Source organism: Mytilus edulis, chromosome 1 (genome assembly GCF_963676685.1).
Source record: "Mytilus edulis chromosome 1, xbMytEdul2.2, whole genome shotgun sequence".
Classification (NCBI taxonomy): domain Eukaryota; kingdom Metazoa; phylum Mollusca; class Bivalvia; order Mytilida; family Mytilidae; genus Mytilus; species Mytilus edulis.
The window spans coordinates 59148253-59168719 of NC_092344.1; the positions used below are offsets into that span (position 1 = coordinate 59148253).

The 20467-nt window shown below is 31.5% G+C and overlaps 1 protein-coding gene across 1 annotated transcript in view; it reads right to left on the reverse strand.

The window, feature by feature from the left end:
- The window catches only part of LOC139514520 (plexin-A4-like), a 192242-nt gene that overhangs the window by 111428 nt on the left and 60347 nt on the right, over positions 1–20467 (reverse strand). Inside the window, exons 6-7 of the mRNA XM_071303881.1 lie at positions 6540–6642; positions 3975–4065 (exon numbers count right to left, since the gene is read on the reverse strand). Coding sequence (XP_071159982.1) covers positions 3975–4065; positions 6540–6642 — 194 coding nt within the window. The remainder of the gene's footprint in view (positions 1–3974; positions 4066–6539; positions 6643–20467) is intronic.

The following is a 20467-nucleotide window of genomic DNA, read 5'->3' on the forward strand; positions in this document are numbered from 1 at the left end:
AGTCCTAAATATAAAGCTTAACTACAACTATCACATAAACTTAACATGATCGAAGATAAACTGTTATCACAGAGATATGTCTTGCCTTTTTGTAATTTTGATTATGCAAATGTTGAAATCAAAATAGCAATACTTTAACATCTTACACAAGTTATGAAAATATTCAAAGTCAATGAATCATGACTGAGTTACATGGCTAAACAATCTCCATGTAAATGAGATGTGCCAATGCTTATACAACTGCATACCAAATACCATTACGACCATTGACTAATCATAAGTTGTTCCCAAATCTAAATACAAACATTAACTAGTAAACTTTAGAAAAGTTTCAAAGTCAATAGACCATGACTAAGGGGGCGGAGCCAAATTGTCTCTATGGAAATGAGATATGATCATGCTTACACAGCTACATACCAAATATCATTGATCTACCACTTGTGCATACCTTGTCAACCTGTGATGATGAAAATGCAGGTCATGACCTGCATTGAAGAATCAAATCTCAGGTCATAACGCGTACAAACTTTTTCGAGCTGAATTTCAGTATTTATGGTACATTTTCTTATAATTATAATGTGTATCAAAGATACCAAAACATCAATGCATGTTCACTTTGTTAAGTCATTTTAAATCTTATTAAATATTATTTCATTGCACTTTTAAAGATTTTTTATAAATTTGTGTAACTCAGTCTTATGTGCTTTACTTTTTGAAAAAAATTAACACAATCATCAAACACTAGAATTTAATGTAATTCTTAATTGTCTGAGACTATTCACCTCTTTTTATCTTTTCACTAAGTAGCCTTTAACCATATTATTATTTATTAAACAAGGAAATTAGACTATCATAAAATATAGTAATACAGTTAAAGGAAGTATAAATGTAAAAAATAATTTTCAACTTTTAAAAAAAAATTGTATAAAGGTATAAAAATAATGAATAGTTATTTTTCAATATGTATTTGAATTTTATATTTTGAATGATTTAATCTTTTTCACCCATAAAACGTAAATATAAGGAATAATTTTGAATGGTGACAAATAGGGGAAGTAACTCTAGTTCTGTTTGTAACCGATGGTGCTATTTATTTACGACCTAAAGCTAAGGTAATTGGTGTTAAGATTTATGTACCCTTCTGTAGCCATTTTTGTATTTCTATTAAATGCAATGGAACAGTAAAAAATAATGCTTTGCATCAAGTTTCCCCTTGGAATATGTACAAAATGGCCTATCTCTATTATTCATAATATCTGTAGTTTTGATACAATTGAAGTTCGAAAAGTTCGTACAAAAATGGCTACAGAAGGGTACATAAACCTTAATTAACAGTGTGTTTGACACCAAAGCTGTCAAGTGAAGCCATGCACTTAATGGGTCACTTAATTTGACAGTTTACATATAGCTAGATGAACTACCTGTTCATGGGAGAATTACGAATTTGCCGGTATTTCAAAGGAATATTACTTATGAAACCAATCCCAAGGCTAAGAAATACGGGTGAAATCGGGTCATTTTCGGAATTCCCGGGTTATTGTGAAAATCTCGGGTCACACCCGCAGAATACGGGTCAGTTGACAGGTATGCTTGTGGTTCCCCATAAACTGACCTAATCACAAACTAATACATGTAAAATCAGCAAAAGTTTCAAAGTCAATAGACCATGACTAAGGGGGCGGAGCTAAATTATCTCCATGGAAATGAGTTATGCTGATGCTTACACAACTGCATACCAAATATCATTGACCTACCACTTGTGGTTCCCCATAAACTGACCTAATCACAAACTAATACATATAAAATAAGCAAAAGTTTCAAAGTCAATAGACCATGACTGAGGGGGCAGGGCCATATAATCTCCATGGAAATAAGATGTGCCCATGCTTATACAACTGCATACCAAATATGATTGACCTACCACTTGTGGTTCACCATAAACAAGACCTAATCACAAACTAATATATTGTTGACGCTGCCGTCGCTGACGACGCCAGAAACAGCATACCTATGTCTCGCTTTTTGACTCTGTCAAGGCGAGACAAAAATGAGGTCAAGGTCATATAAACCAAATAAGAAATACATGTACACCTTACAATCATTCAATACACTAAATATAGTTGACCTATTGCTTATAGTTACTTAAAAACAGACTTAACCACGAAAACTAAACTTTGGCCAATGAACCATGAAAATGAGGTCAAGGTCAAGAACCATGCCAAGCAGACATGTACTGCTTTCAATTCTCCCATACAACAAATATAGTTGACCTTTTGCTTATAGTTTAAGAAAAACAGACCAAAACACAAAAACTTAATGCTGATCAATGAACCATGAAAATGAGGTAAAGGTCAAATAAAACCTGTGAGACTCACATGTACATCATAAAGTATTTCCATATATTCCAAATACAGTTGACCTATTGCATATGGTATTAGAAAAAAAGACCACAACTTAAAAAAACTTTACTTTGACCACTGAACCATGAAAATGAGGACAAGGTCAGATGGCACCTGCCAGCTAGACACATGCATGTACACCTTCAATCATTCCATACACAAAATATAGTAGAACTATTGCATACTGTATAAGAATAACAGACCAAAACACAAAAACTTTAAACTATATCCCCTGAACCATGAAAATGAGGTTGAGGTCAGATGACACATGCCAATAAGACATCTACACTTTACAGTACACTAGTCCTTTCATACACCAAATATTCAAGACCTATTGCTTATAGCATCTGAAATATGGACTTGACCACAAAAATTTAACCTCGTTCACTGATCCATGAAATGAGGCTGAGATTAGGTGAAAACTATCTGACTGGCACAAGGACCTTGCAAAGTACTACCAAATATAGTTATCCTATTACTCATAATAAGAGAGAAATAAACATCACAAAAAATCTTAACTTTTTTTTTTCAAGTAGTCACTTAACCATGAAAATAATGTCAACATCAATGGAAATGTGAGAGACAGAAACTTTTTAATATTAGAAGTCAGTGTAAGCCGTCGCCTAAGCCACTGCCAGATCACCATCCTTATGTCAAGCTTTTTGTGCGAAAAGTTGCAGGCTCGACAAAAACTTCATTTTTTTGGTTTCATTTCTGGTTTGATTTTTAGAAACTTGGTACCAATTGAAGCAGATTTGTTACAGTTGATCGAGTTTATTTGGTTGTACTTTTGTTGTCTCTTTTTCATTTTCTCACGAGATACACAGAAATATTATTTTCTGTTCAGAAATTTGCTATATATTTCAACCAAATTAAATTGAAATTTTTTATCATCAGTGTTTACAACAACAGAAAGCAAAAACAAAACAATGATCCAATAAACAAGTATTGTTTAGACAATTTACATCTTTTAACGCCTTGTTTATTAAAATCCAACCATAAATGCCTTCAAAATAATTTTTTGAAAAATTTGTTTTTATATGAATATATTGTAAAACATGAATGTGTTCATAGTACATGAATGCCCCACTCACACTATAATCTATGTTCAGTGGACAGTGTAATTGGGGACAAGATCATATCATAGGGAACATGTGTACTAAATTTAAAGTTGATTGGATTTCAGCTTCATCAAAAACTACCTTGACCAAAAACTTTAACCTGAAGTGGGACAGATGGACGGATGGATGGATGAATGAACAGACACAAAGACAAGAAAACATAATGCCCCTCTACTATCGTAGGTGGAGCATAAAAATGCAGGGGATAAATACTTTTTGGTCATACACTGTATGTATGTCATTTATGTCATTTATTGACAGTCAAATGAATGATGTCTTTTAAAACCTGAAATATCAGCCTATATGAAGAACATATTGTTTCCGATGTAAAGTTTATCTAAATGATAATTGTTTGGTTGTTTTATCCAAGTCAATGTGTTTTTTTTAAATAGAACAATGACTTTTAAATGGAAAATAGATCATAATTGCACTGCATTAGGGCTTTATAACTTACATTCACATGTTTTGCTGAACAATCCCTTGTACTGCTTCCACATTTTGTCAGACACCAAACACACTGTCTCCCATTTAAACAGGAATTACAGCTATCAAATATTAAAAGAATGTGTCACTAATCAATAAAAATTGAAATATTAGCAAATCATCAATTTTCATGAAAGCACATATGTATACCAAAAACATAATTTTGTAGTTCATATAAAAGTATCAAACAATTGGGAAAATGTTCTCATGATGTTGTGAAGTGTCTCAAAAGGAATTGAATCAAATCTCAACAATTTATTAAAACATATAGCTTTTTACATACAAAATGAAGCGGTTTAGCTATTTATGTCAATGGTCTAAATTAAAATCAATATAACTTTTTTTTTAAATAATTTGCCAAAATATTGTTGATATCAGGCTTTTAAAAAAATATAATTAGAAGTAGGGGTCAATAACACTCACAGCTGTCTTGTTAGACCTTTTTCTAGCTACATTGTACATGTAGTGTGTAAAATTATCAGCTTTTGTAAACCATGCAATATTATGATGACAAATTAAAAAGGAGAGCTCCAAGCTGCAATGTGCTTTAGAGTGAAAAACAGAAAAAATTGGGTCAAAGCACATGTCTGTGTTCTTGCTTACAAATCAAAATTAGGAAACTTACTTCACACTAAAGCTAATTTATTTGAGTGATCTCCCTTTATATGGCAAATTTGAAGAAAAAAAATGAACCTTACAGAATATCAGCTGTATTTATGAATATCTATATTTAGTCATAAAATGAGAGAAAACATATGACGTTTGTTCTTCATTGTAATGAAGTGTCATCCAACTATAGGCAGGAATTTGCCCCAAAGTTGGTCCTCAGGTGCAAAAAGTGTCAATTTTGACGTTTTTCTTTTTTTTCTTTTCTCGAACAGTAAGTCAGAGAGATGCTAATAGATGCATCCATCTATAGTTTTCATGTACACTTTTATCACAACAGTTGTTAGGTCGTAGTGAAACTGATCTTGGATCATCAGTGTAAAGAAGGTCAATTGCACCAAAATTCACAAAATTTCAGAATTTTCTGATTTTGAACTTTAACTGGACTTGCAACCGGAAGTAGTTGTTTCCTTGGCGTATTTTGATATAAACATGATCAGTCATTATGTGCCTTTAGGTTACAGTATTTGTCAAGGTTTCAGTACTCTTAGTTTCAGACCTCAAAGGTAAGCCCATCCCTCCAAAAAAAACAATTTTGCTCAATATCAAATTTTGAATTTCGTATTAGAGCTCAAAATGAATATTAAAAGTGAGAAACATGACAATCAATAGTGTCAGATTGAGGAAACGTGTATACACTACGAATTAAATGGCATTACGATGACCTACAAATGTATGGAGTGCCATTGATGCCAAATTAACCGTGGTCTGGGTACAGCCCTAATATTACGGCCCACGCACGACAAGGGTTAAGAATAAGTTCAAACTGAGTTTAGAAGTGACCAGTTGACAATGATATCATTTGCTCATAAATATGTTGTAAATAAAACACAATTGTTTGTGCTTCTCATTTGTCGATTGAATTAAGCGATTTGCAACTGATTTCAACATACAATGTATTCTTATGTTTTGTGCCACTGTCAAAGTTAAGAAGAGGATTGAGCACTCACAAACATGTTTAAGTGGCAACAAATATAAACACAAGGTTTGTTAGTGTGAAGAATATCAGTTTTCAAAGATAATTCCCCAATATCTAATCAAACAGATTAAAAAAGAGAAACAAGAATGTGTCAAAAGTAAACAGATGCCACTAACACTATTATGTTCTATGTTTAGTGGACCGTGAAATTGGGGTCAAAACTTAAATTTTGCATTAAAATTAGATTGATCAAATTATAGGAAACATGTGTACTAAGTTTCAAGTTGAATGAACTTCAACTTCATCTAAAACAAACTTGATCAAAAGCTTTAAAGTGAAGCAGAATAGAAAGATGAATGGGAAACAAACGGACTAACTTACACATAGACTAAACAAGAATGTGTCCATATTACATAATCATTTTCTATGTTCAGTGGACTGTGAAAATGGGGTAAAATCTCTAATTTGGCAATAAAATTAGAAAGAACATGTCATAGGGAACATGTGTACTAAGTTTCAAGTTGATTTGACTTCATCAAAAACTACATCAACCAAATAATTTAACCAGAAGCGGGACAGACAAACAGACAAACGAACAAAAAACAGACAGACGGACAGACTAGAAAATGTAATGCCCATAAATAAGGGAATAAAAACAAAATATACCTAGGTTGGACATCAAAATGCATTCTTTATTTATCTTCTCAATTGAATTGTTTCATATTTTTCATGTCAGGGCTTTTTTTATCATTTAGATAGGTTGTTTTGTTTGTTGAAGGCTGTACAGTTGCCTATAATTGCCTTTAAAATTTGGAAATCAGTGTCTATAATAACACTTGTCAGTATGATAGTGTCATTAACAGATTATGCATGTTATCAGATATTGCTTGAATAAATCAGTATTCAGTTACATTGTCCAAAACTTAATGACTTGAATATAAAGTTTTTTACCTTTGAGATGATGAACACTTGTACAACTTTACAAATGCTGAGGCTATAACCACATAATAAGGATCTACCTTTACTGTGTGAGTCACATTTAAATGAAAATCTTCTGAAAAATAAACAATTTATTATATCCATCTATATTAACATGAAATAAGATCAAATTTAGATTCTTATTAAGAAAAAAGTTACACAACATTAATTTTTCCTTTTTTTTTTTTTTAAGAGAGGTCAACTTTATTTTCAAATTTTATCGTATCATTAAGATAGACCATGTTTACACTTGTAGGAAATTGAATCAATCTTTATTTGAATCGATCTTAAATAGTTCAGTTTGCGTTTACATTGAACAAGCAAGATTTTTTTTTTTTTTAATCCAGTGCATATACGCTACAACATAAAAAGAAATGGTATGACCTTCTTACCTATATTTCGTAAACAAATAATCCTAAAAATAGAATATTAAAGAAAATCCTGCATCTTGCACACACTGCAAAATGATAGAGAAAATAGTTTGCTCTTTGGGATTTTGTTTGGATTTATTAATTATTATTTTGGTTCATACATTATAAGTTATCAAACAAAGATGTGTGTGTACACTCTCACTAAAAACTGTCAATGTGTTTGAAGATGAGGATTTGCAGTAAAGAATTTGATCTTATCGATTTAGAAGATAATCCAAAAACAGTGGAATCTCTCTTTACTTTTCTTATTCCATCCATCGTTTTGAAACATGTGTGGTTTTGCCGCCTAACATAAGCAGATTTGTTTTCATATCTAAATATAATATTCACCTGAAAAAAGATAGATCACGATAGATCTAAGTGTTTACACTAAAAGAAAGATCGATTCAAATAAGATAGATCTTTTCAAAACCACCTCTGGAGGTAGACTTTTCAAGTCCGATTGAAGATCAATCTTTTCCATTTACATTAGACCAAGATCAATCATTTTTGCTAGTGTAAACGCGGTCTAAGTTGCTATAAAGTTATTTGCCACATCTTTCAAAATGTTCCAAACTGGGAGTGTTTTGTAAATATGTAAAGACTAATGGAACCAAGTCTAAATATTAGCACAAATTCAATGCAACAATGCATGGACCATGTTTTCAGAGTGAATTATTAAAATTAGTTGGAACAATTTTAAAGACCTGTCAAATAACAAACTTATAGCAACAAATGTAATGGATAACACTTACAATTAATAATTAGGTTTTCTTATTTTGATGAAGATTTCTGGTTTTGGTTTATGATAATTCTGTTTGTATTCAGCTTTCAGCTGTTGTTGTGGGTTTTTTTTACATACCGGTACCGTAAAACCAACTAGTATCATTGGACTCAATGCCCAATGGATGTTAAGATCATGCTGTTTGAGCTTGGTGGTTATGTTACAACAATTAATACTTCAATTACCCTTTTCTCATGAAAAGACTTTTATTATAAAAATATGGTAACTTATTTATATTGACAAATTTTATTCAAATTCACGACTGTTAATTTGTTTTTCCTCATCCATGAAGTAATCATGTTATGAATATTTCAGTGTTTGAGTTACACTCAATACTTTCCTGTATTTGGATAGACATTGGATTCCTGTGAACATTTAGTAAATGTGTATCTGGTGCAAGAAAATTGGTACCGTTAATTTTATTAGTAGTTCTAAAAATCTTTACTACTAATATTCACTTCCCCTAAAGGCATACAATACAGTTTTGATCTTATATTGACAGTTGGCTGACAATTTGCATATACAAATGTAGGCTAATTTTTGCCTGATTAAATTAAATAAGTATCAGAAAATATACCTTCATGTCAGCTGCTTCACATGCTCTTTTTTGAGTAAAATGAGGTCAAAATTTTAAACATTTGCCCAAAATCTTGATTTTTGGACACATTTTTCCTTTCGACAGAAATAATTAACTTTTTTGTTTTAAAAGATAAACACAAGCTGTTTTTCGTTAAATTATTTGTAAATTCTGTTTTATATGTAGTTTAATGTGCATTTTTTTCATCAAATAACTCATATTTATGAAGTGTTTAAGAATGTAGAAAAAACGTCATTTGTTGCTGTATATTTATCTAATCAAAAAAAATGCACTACTTACATTTTCTAGAAAATTTGCACTCATTATTGTCTTACGTAATCAAACCTAATGGCATTTTAAAAAAGAGGGGTTGATGAACTCATTTTCAAGTTAAATAAGTTTGAATGATAAAAATCAGCTGAAAAACTGAAAACATTTCCCATTAAGTCTTAGTTTGACATCATGAAAATAACAAATTACATTTGCAACATCATTACCTCCCCTGTAACTGTATCTTATGCCCTTAATGCACATTTTATATTTAAATTTAACAAAATGGAAGAAAAGATACAATGGAAAATGTTTGCCAAGCCATAATATTAGGTTGTTAAATTCCACTGTCCAAAATGATAATTGGCCACTTTGACATACATCTTTATGTGTACAAGTTCTTCCCAAAATACCATACAGTTCCCTATAGAAAAACATTAACTTTGAAATTTTCTTAATCACTCTCTCTAATTTTTAAGTTACTAGTCAATTGAATCTCTTATTGTAACAGTCTACAGTTGCCTTCTTTTTCAAAATGCTAATCTTTGCCAAATAAATATTGAACTTTTGACATGGAATATGATATTTGTTTTAGCTGATTTAGATATATAACAGATCTGCAAAGATTCAAGAAATTAGTTTGTTGTTAAAATATTAATAATCCAAATTAAATTAAGGCCAAATAAAAATATATGTGTGTTTCCAGTAACAAACTTTTAAAAATTAGGGTCAGTTGGTCGACAAATTTTATTTATTTTCTTTCTAAATTTTTTTTTGGATTGTCAAAATCCACAAAAAAATCGTGTGTTCACCAAAATAGTTTCCAGAATTATACACGCCCCTACCAGAAATCTGCCATTTTAAAAATGTTTGGTTGTAAATTAAAGACAGTCATTTAAGTTTTTAGTTAATCTTGTTACATTCTGTGATGAATTCATGCATTTTAACATACTTCTGATGGAAATTCAGATGACAGAAATCTATGAATTTAATTGATTTAATTCACAATCCTCAAAGTTTGATCGTTTGAATTTTTTTTTTTTTTTCAGAAATAAAAAGCTAGAGGCTCTCAAGAGCCTGTGTCGCTCACCTTGGTTTATGTGCATATTAAACAATGGACACAGATAAATTCATAACAAAATTGTGTTTTGATTATGATGATGTGTTTGTAGATCTTACTTTACTGAACATTCTTGTTGTTACAATTATGAACTTGGCCCAGTAATTACAGTGGAAAATATTTTCTAAAAGTCTGCAAAAATTTATAAAAAATGTAATAAATTGACTATAAAGGGCAATAACTCCTAAAGGGGTCAACTGACCATATCGGTCGTGTTGACCTATTTGTAGATCTTACTTTGCTGAACATTTTTGCTGTTTACTGTTTATCTCTTTCTATAATATTAAACAAGACAATAATCCAAAACAGCAAAATTTCCTTAAAATTACCAATTCAGAGGTAGCAACCCAACAACAGGTTGTTCGATTCATCTGAAATTTTCAGGGCAGATAGATCTTGACCTGATAAACAATTTAACCCTGTCAGATTTGCTCTAAATGTTTTGATTTTTGAGTTATAAGCCAAAAACTGCATTTTACCCCTGTGTTCTATTTTTAGCCATGGCGGCCATCTTGGATGATTGACCAGGTCACCTGACACAATTTTTAAACTAGATACCCAAGTGATGGTTGTGGCCAAGTTTTGTTTAATTTGGCCCAGTAGTTTCAGAGGAGAAGATTTTTGTAAAAGTTAACGATGACGACGAAACTGGAACCACACATAAACTATTTTTATTTGGCCTAAGAAGTGAAAAACAAGGTGGATATTCGATAAAATTTACACATCCAATAATAAAGATGGAAAGATGATGTGACTGGCAAAATTTAATATTTTCAATTGTACATTTTTGACTAGCTCAACATAGGCCTGTACATTGAAAATAAATAACACAAAGAAATATGAGTAAGTTCTGTTAACACTTTAAACTAGAGGCTCTAAAGAGCCTGTGTCGCTCACCTTGGTATATGTGAATTAAACAAAGGAAGCAGACAGTTCATGACAAAATTGTGTTTAGGTGATTGTAATGTGTTTGTACATCTTACTTTACTGAAAATTCTTGCTGCTTACAATTATCTCTATCTATAATGAACTTGTCCGTGTAGTTTCAGTGGAAAATGTTAGTAAAAATTTACAAATTTTATGAAAATTGTTAAAAATTGATTATAAAGGACAATAACTTCTTAGGGGGTCAATTGAACATTTTGGTCATTTTGATTTATTTTTGAGTCCTAAATTGCTGTACATTATTGCTGTTTACAGTTTATCTCTATCTATAATAATATTCAAGATAATAACCCAAAACAGCAAAATTTCCTTAAAATTACCAATTTAGGGGCAGCACTCTAACAATGAGTTGTCCCATTCATCTTAAAATTTCAGGGCAGATAGATCTTGACCTGATAAACAATTTTACCCCTTGTCAGATTTGCTCTAAATGCTTTGTTTTTGAGTAATAACCAAAAACTGCATTTAACCTCCATGTTCTATTTTTAGCCGTGGCGGCCATCTTGGTTGGTTGGCCGGGTCAAAAGACACAATTTTTAAACTAGATACATCAATGATGATTGTGGCCAAGTTTGGATAATTTGGCCCGGTAGTTTCAGAGGAGAAGATTTTTGTAAAAGATCATGGAGATTTACGAAAAAAGGTTAAAAGTTGACTATAAAGGGCAATAACTCCTAAAGGGGTCAACTGACCATTTTGGTCATGTTGACTTATTTGTAAATCTTACTTTGCTGAACAATATTGCTCTTTACAGTTTATCTCCATCTATAATAATATTCAAGAAAATAACCAAAACAGTAAAATTTCCTTAAAATTACCAATTTAGGGGCAGCAACCCAACAATGGGTTGTCTGATTCATCTAAAAATTTCAGGGCAGATAGATCTAGACCAGATAAACAATTTTCCCCCCATGTTAGATTTGCTCTAAATGCTTTGGTTTTTGAGTTATAAGCCAAAAACTACATTTTACCCCTATGTTCTATTTTTAGCCATGGCGGCCATCTTGGTTGGTTGGCCGGGTCAAAAAACACAAACTTTAAACTAGATACATCAATGATGATTGTGGCCAAGTTTGGTTTAATTTGGCCCGGTAGTTTCAGAGGAGAAGATTTTTGTAAAAGTTAACGACGACAGACGACGGACGCCTGACGCCAAGTGATGAGAAAAGCTCACTTGGCCTTTTAGGCCAGGTGAGCTAAAAAGTTAAGTTTAAGTTTAATTTTTTTTCAATTAGCTTAATAATATATTAATTTTAGGAATACTATTCATCATCAAATTTCAGGAAATGAGTTTAATGCCTGAATATTTCTGCCAATAACTTAATGCCTAAGAGTGTAAATTAGTAAGGACTACACAAGAGGTTTCTTATGGTCTTAGGATAGTTAAACAAGTTCATTCATATAAATAACACTCATTTTTAATATTAATTTTGCAAATTATCTTTTTTATTACCCAATTACCAATTCGGATGATAGAGTTCCAAATAAGAGACACAAAAAGTAACCATACATCTTACAACTCAATATAATGAATAAATACAAACACATAAATATGTACTTCAATTTTCTAAACTAAAACAAAGTAATTACAGGGTATACTGTCCCACTGAAAAGTCGCAGCCTATAAATGGACCAAAATCATTTTATTTGATATCTATTTTAAATTTTATATTGCAAAATTCATTTGATTTAAAAAAAAAAAAATTCTGTTGAAGTATGATATATTTTGTTGCTTGTTGAATAGATACTAGTATATTGGAAAATGTGGTATAAATGCCATGAAACATCTCTCCACCCAAGAAACAATTTATAAAATTAAACCAATATAGGTCAAAGTACGGCCTTCAACACGGAGTCTTGGCTCATCTCGAACATTGAGCTATAAAGGGCCCAAACATTACTAGTGGTAAACCATTCAAACGGGTTAACCAACAGTCTATTAAGTATGTTTCATATTAAATACAACAAAATAATGATCAAAATTTATTGTTTTCTCAAGTACAGTTAATATACTTAAATGTTTAATTTTAGATTTTTTTTTTATTATTATTAATTTTATATTTATTTCAGCACACTTTTCAAGTATTTGACAATTTTCGTCTTTTAAGAAAAAAAAATTCTATTCTAATTTTACTACAATACAATTTTGCAAATACTTTATGTTTGTTTCTGAGTTTTAAAAGAGTAATTTTTAATGCTTAAATATACTGACTGTATTTAACCTATTATTAATTAAAAATTGCTATAACAACACCTATTGTATTTTGTTTGTAGGCATAGGTTGAATATATTTTTATCAAATGTTGGCATAGGTTGAAGACACTATTATTGCCTAGGATATAAGCTAAGGGCTTATTTCACTAATTGCTGCTAACCGGCCCACTGCTAACATATCAATAAATTTTTGTTTGAATTTTTCTAGAAAGAGTTCAATCAGTTATATTTCAGATAATTAAAGGGAAACTTCGCAAAAAAATCAAAAATTGATATTATGTTCATTCTGTATAAAAATGCTAAAATTCATAGATATTAAAGTTTTATTCCGCTAGATAAGCGATCACCATCGATTTTTAATTTAGAGTATCAATTCTCTGCGATCCGCCATTTTGTCTTCTTTCCCGATTAATAAAAACGATATGTCTATAAACCACAAAGAAACAAAACTACAGTAACCGATGTAAGTCGTAATTGCGTGTCGATATCTTGTCAATCGTACGGTTGTTTTATCCGACTAACTAACTTGATACGAAAAATATTCTTACTTTTTTTAAATTACCATGGTCTTTTGTTTTTAAACTGTTGATATTGGAATTAGGTGAAAAGTCAAAGTTGAAATCATAAATAAGTGTTCCGTGAAAATTGTTTTCGAAAATCTAATTTGTTCATAATTCTTTAAAGTAATAAACAAATATATTTTGATCTTCCCTCATCTGATCAACAGCATGGCTAAAGGTATTACTTCCAAAGGTATTGTGAGGGGTGTGAGGTGACGTCGGTAAAACTTCCCGTGTATTGTTTATAAACGAGTACAGAAATACATTGTTTTACACACCGTGAGTAAGGTAAAAAGAACAACACGGTAAAAAAAACCAATACCAGTAACTTATTCGATTCACAAAATCTTATCTTTATACAGGTAAAAAGGATAATACCGTTTATTGCAGGAGTTCGCTTTCTATGTTATCTATATTCATGTTTAAATCCGTTTTTAGATGGTGACGTTCCCTTGTCACCATCTTACGGTGTTTATATATCTCAACTTGTACGATTCGGTCGTGTATGTAACAATGTTTTAGATTTTAACGAGAGAAATTTATGTATTACTGAAAAATTATTACACCAGGGTTTTCGATATCACAAACTAGTCAAAACATTTACTAAATTTTATCATCGGTATAAAGACATCATTCGTAAATATAGCTCAACATGCAGACTTCTAATACGTTCAGGTATTTCACATCCAATTTTTTATGGAAATATTCTTTATAAAGCACAAAGGTGTCAGTATTCACCTCAGAAACTTACAAAACCTTTGAATAGACTTATTAAGAAGGGATATAATTACGATACTGTTGTCAAGTCATTAAAGATTGCATATTTTGGCGTTGATATTGAGTCACTGATAAGGTCTTTGCATCGGAACTAAACACATTTATTCTAAAAACAGTTGTTGGCATGACACGGGTTATGTTTTTCTCATATATGTTATGATGGTATGATACTAAACCCCTAACGGGAAGGATTGTGCCTGATGTTCATATGATGAAATCATAATCTTTCAGCCAGTTTAATTGAAGTCTGGAGCTGGCATGTCACTTAAAGGGAAACTTCGCAAAAAAATCAAAAATTGATATTATGTTTATTCTGTATAAAAATGCTCAAATTCATAGATATTAAAGTTTTATTCTGCTAGATAAGAGATCACCATCGATTTTAAATTTAGAGTATCAATTCTCTGCTGTCAGCCATTTTGTCACCTTCTCCGATTTGCAGCACGATATGTCTAAGGACCAAAACTACAGTAACCCGATGTAGTCGTAAATGCGTGTCGATATCTCGTCAATCGTACGGTTGTTTTATCTTGATACGGAAAATTTTCTTCTTTTCTTTTTAAATAACCATGATCTGTTATTTTTAGACTGATAATATAGGAATTTAATAGTGAAAAAGTCAAAATTTCAAATCATAAATAAGTCTTCCGTGAAACTTGAATTGTTTTCGGAAATCTAATTACTTCATAATTCTTTTATGTAATAAACTTTATTCAAATAAATTAGGATCTTCGCTCCACTGATCACCCGCATGGCTAAAGGTATTACTCCCAAAGATATTGTAGGGGGTGTGAGGTGACACGTCCAGGTATTCAAGCGATTTCCTGTCGAGTTTGCAAATTCATGCATCGTTTCACTTCTTAGTGTATTGATAAGTGTACACGGCCGATAACTTATAACTTTCCATTTTGAACTATTAGGTGTATAATATACATCTCTATCTTGCGTGTCCGAAAGTGATATTACTAAACTCATACGCTTGTTTATGAATAACATTTCTGGTGAAAAGAAAATTATTTATAAAAATATAAATAATACCAAAAAAAAACCAAACAGATTTGATGAAATAAAAATCTATATACGTATTTTTTCCAAGGGTAAATTTGGTAAAATGTAATATATACCCGTTGTCAATGGTGAAGGCCAGAAATATTGATTTAAAAAAATGTACGCACTTGTCGACCATTCGTATATACGCCTGGATTATAAGTTACGGACCTATAGAGCAAATTAAAACATATACAAAAAGTAACATGTATACATAGAACATAAGAAAGAAACATATATTTTGCGTAAATTGGGGTAAAAGTTTTGTAAAATGACAAGTCCACGTATGCCAACAGTATGTAATCATCAAAAGAAGAAGAAGATATTTAAATACAGGTCGATATATAACTTTATTTGGCTCATCGAAGTTATGGACATTTATATATCAATTAGATTGTTCTCGAAAAAAGGAAGAAATTCGCCGTGATCACAATTGTTCCGACATGCATGTAATATATATACGCAACTGGAAGTACATCAATACCGAGGGATGTGAATATTTTCCAGGAAAACTATAGAGTATCAAAGTTTCAAATCAATCTCGGGATTTATTTTCTCTCTTGATATTCAATGACAGCAATTTAAAGAATAAACTGCTTGTCCGTTTTAGTGGTATTCTTGCCAGTTGAAACAGACTTATAATTACATTAAAAAATAGGGAAAGATGACATTTAATTCGTTCATTTTTTTTAATACATCGTTGGTCAAATAGCTAAAGTATTATATATAGTTACGGTGTGAGACAAAGAGTATTTTAAGAAGGACATTCCCGATTATGTATAAATTTTGTTGATGTTTTTCACACTTGAAAAGCATATCTGTTCGTGATTTGTTGATTCCATTCCAATTAGATCCTTTAATTTCCTGTCAATCTTTCAAAACATCTTTTTTCAAATATCTGAAGTATTCATGTGTTGTGAGATTTAAAATATTTGGTGAGCAGTTTAATTCCTAAATAGGTAATTAAAAAGATCACTTTGGATGGACTAAATTATATAATTGCAATTGTTAATGATCTGTTTGAAATATTTAAGGCTGCCGTTCCTAATTTGAAATAGTACAATTTTTAGTTCATAAACTCGTGTTTAGAAGGCTATTTTTATTTATAAATTCTTCAATTAAAATAATTCAGTATTTTATCGTTACTAAAGTAATCAAAAGTCATAATTCATTAAAAGTGATTTTATGCAAAATATAAAAATATACAGCTATCCAGTTATTGTGCGATCTTATTATTCCCGTTAATTAATTTTAATTATTTTTTTTTACATTCATGTGTCTGAAACTTTGTCTGACTCCCGTTTACAATTGATACGAAATGTTGTTCACACCTGAAATGCCAGTGAACCGTGACGCCTAGAATTCACTGAATGAGGATCAAAAGATTAGAATTACATAATGCTAATCTTTTAATTACCTTGAGTTAAACTACGCATTCCACAGTCTTTAGGTGTCACAAAACAATACACATTTTATTGTTTCCACCGTACAAGCAAGTGAAAATGATTGCTGGAATGAAGCAAAAAGGTCAGAATACAAACATGTATTTTTAATACACTATCGATCATGTCAGTTTCGTATGTTTGTTTAAAGTATTTTTAGAAAAACTAGAGGCTCTAAAGAGCCTGTGTCGCTCACCTTGGTCTATGTGCATATTAAACAAAGGACACAAATGGATTCATGACAAAATTGTATTTTGGTGATGGTGATGTGTTTGAAGTTCTTACTTTACTGAACGATTTTGCTTCTTACAATTATATCTATCATGAACTTTGCCCATTAGTAACAGAGAACTATATTTGGTAAAAATTTACATAAATTTACCAAATTAATGAAAATTGTTAAAAATTGACTATAAAGGGCAATAACTCCTTAAGGGGTCAATTGACCATTTAGGTCATGTTGACTTATTTGTAGATCTTACTTTGCTGAACATTATTGCTGTTTACAGTTTATCTCTAACTATAATAATATTCAAGATAATAACCAAAAACAGCAAAATTTCTTCAAAATTACCAATTCAGGGGCAGCAACCCAACAACCAATTGACCGATTCATCTGAAAATTTCAGGGCAGATAGTTCTTGACCTGATAAACATTTTTATCCCCTGTCAGATTTCCTCAAAATGCTTTGGTTTTTGAGTTATAAGCCAAAAACTGCATTTTACCCCTATGTTCTATTTTTAGCGGTGGCGGCCATCTTGGTTGGTTGACCAGGTCACGCCACACATTTTTTAAACTAGATACCCCAAAGATGATTGTGGCCAAGTTTGGATTAATTTGGCCAAGTAGTTTCAGAGGAGAAGATTTTTGTAAAAGATTACTTTAATTTACGAAAAATGGTTAAAAATTGACTATAAAGGGCAATAACTCCTAAACAGGTCAACTGACCATTTTGGTCATGTTGACTTATTTGTAGATCTTACTTTGCTGAACATTATTGCTGTTTACAGTTTATCTCTATCTATAATAATATTCAAGATAATAACCAAAAACAGCAAAATTTCCTCAAAATTACCAATTCAGGGGCAGCAACTCAACAACCATTTGACCGATTCATCTGAAAATTTTAGGGCAGATAGATCTTGACCTGATAAACATTTTTATCCCATGTCAGATTTCCTCAAAATGCTTTGGTTTTTGAGTTATAAGCCAAAAACTGCATTTTACCCCTTTGTTCTATTTTTAGCCGTGGCGGCCATCTTGGTTGGTTGACCAGGTCACGCCACACATTTTTTAAACTAGATACCCCAAAGATGATTGTGGCCAAGTTTGGATTAATTTGGCCTAGTAGTTTCAGAGGAGAAGATTTTTGTAAAAGATTACTTTAATTAACGAAAAATGGTTAAAAATTGACTATAAAGGGCAATAACTCCTAAACGGGTCAACTGACCATTTTGGTCATGTTGACTTATTTGTAGATCTTACTTTGCTGAACATTATTGCTGTTTACAGTTTATCTCTAACTATAATAATATTCAAGATAATAACCAAAAACAGCAAAATTTCTTCAAAATTACCAATTCAGGGGCAGCAACCCAACAACCGATTGACCGATTCATCTGAAAATTTCAGGGCAGATAGATCTTGACCTGATAAACATTTTTACCCCATGTCAGATTTGCTCTAAATGCTTTGGTTTTTGAGTTATAAGCCAAAAACTGCATTTTACCCCTATGTTCTATTTTTAGCCGTGGCGGCCATCTTGGTTGGTTGACCGGGTCACGCCACACATTTTTTAAACTAGATACCCCAATGATGATTGTGGCCAAGTTTGGTTTGATTTGGCCCAGTAGTTTCAGAGGAGAAGATTTTTGTAAAAGTTAACGACGACGGACGACGACGACGACGACGGACGACGGACGACGACGGACGACGGACGCCAAGTGATGAGAAAAGCTCACTTGGCCCTTCGGGCCAGGTGAGCTAAAAATCATAAAAATGTTCTATTGTATGATTTACTTTTTTTTTTATTAAAATTCGTTTTAAAAAATCCAAACGATCTTATTTTAAAAGTTGCATGGCTATCACTTATTTTTCGTTGGTTAATAGCTACACCAAAAGTCGTCGATGCGCTTTAAATCGCGTTATTAGATGGTTAACGAACAAGACTTAAATGAGATATTTTCACTCCCGGCATGCATCAAAGACTTAAACTACGTCACATAAGTCAGGAAGTTTCAAAAAATAAAATTAATAATTCCCAATTTTCTTCTTTATTAGATTTCATATCAAAATAAAACTTGGTGAATATGTTTTTTATGGTATTATGAACATAATAAGATGAAAAGTGAAAAATCGCGAATTATCCCTTTAAAGAGATTAATTCATTATTATTTAATTTTCATTTATAGTTTAATTAGCTTAAATTGTATCCAAAATCTGTGACATAACCAATTTTCTTTGACTAGACCTTAATTCAACTTACAATGGAGACTGTGTTGAAGAGGGAAATATCTTTTTTTATTCTTATAGTATATGATGGACAAATGGCTTTTTCTTACTTGACATGTAATTCCTAGTGAAAGCATAATTATTGTTCACTTCTGCCATTTGAAAGTAAAAAAAGAATCTGTCCATGGAAACAGATGTCCCATTTAAAAAAACTAGAGGCTCTAAAGAGCCTGTGTACTCACCTTGGTCTATGTGAATATTAAACAATGGACACAGATGGATTCATGACAAAATAGTGTTTTGGTGATGGTGATGTGTTTGTAGATCTTACTTTACTAAACATTCTTGCTGCTTACAATTATCTCTATCTATAACAGTACTTTCTGTGGAAAATGTTATTGAAAATCTTCAAATTTTAAGAAAATTGTTAAAAATTGACTATGAAGGGCAATAACTCCTTAGGGGGTCAATTGACTATTTTGGTCATAGTGACTTATTTTTAGTTCTTACTTTGCTGTTCATTATTGCTGTTAACAGTTTATCTCTTATCTATAATAATATTCAAGATAACAAAAAAAACAGCAAAATTTCCTCAAAATTACCAATTCAGGGGCAGCAACCTAACAACCGATTATCCGATTCATCTGAAAATTCCAGGGCAGATAGATCCTGACCTAATCAACAATTTTACTTCCTGTCAGATTTGCCCTTAATGCTTTGGTTTTTGAGTTATAAGCCAAAAACTGCATTTTACTCCCATGTTCTATTTTTAGCCATGGTGGCCATCTTGGTTTGTTGGCCGAGTTACCGGACACATTTTTTTAACTAGATACCCTAATTATGACTAAGTTTGGTTAAATTTGGCCCAGTAGTTTCAGAGGAGAAGATTTTTCTAAAAGATTACTAAGATTTACGAAAAATGGTTAAAAATTGACTATTAAGGGCAATAACTCCTAAAGTAGTCATGTTGACTTATTTGTAGATCTTACTTTGCTGAACATTATTGCTGTTTACAGTTTATCTCTATCTATAATAATATTCAAGATAATAACCAAAAACAGCAAAATTTCCTTAAAATTACCATTTCAGGGGCAGTAACCCAACAACGGAATGTCCGATTCAGCTGAAAATTTCAGGGAAGATAGATCTTGACCTGATAAACAATTTTACCCCATGTCAGATTTGCTCTTAATGCTTTGGTTTTTGAGTTATAAGCCAAAAACTGCATTTTACCCCTATGTTCTATTTTTAGCCATGGCAGCCATCTTGGTTTGTTGGCCGATTTACTGGACACATTTTTTTA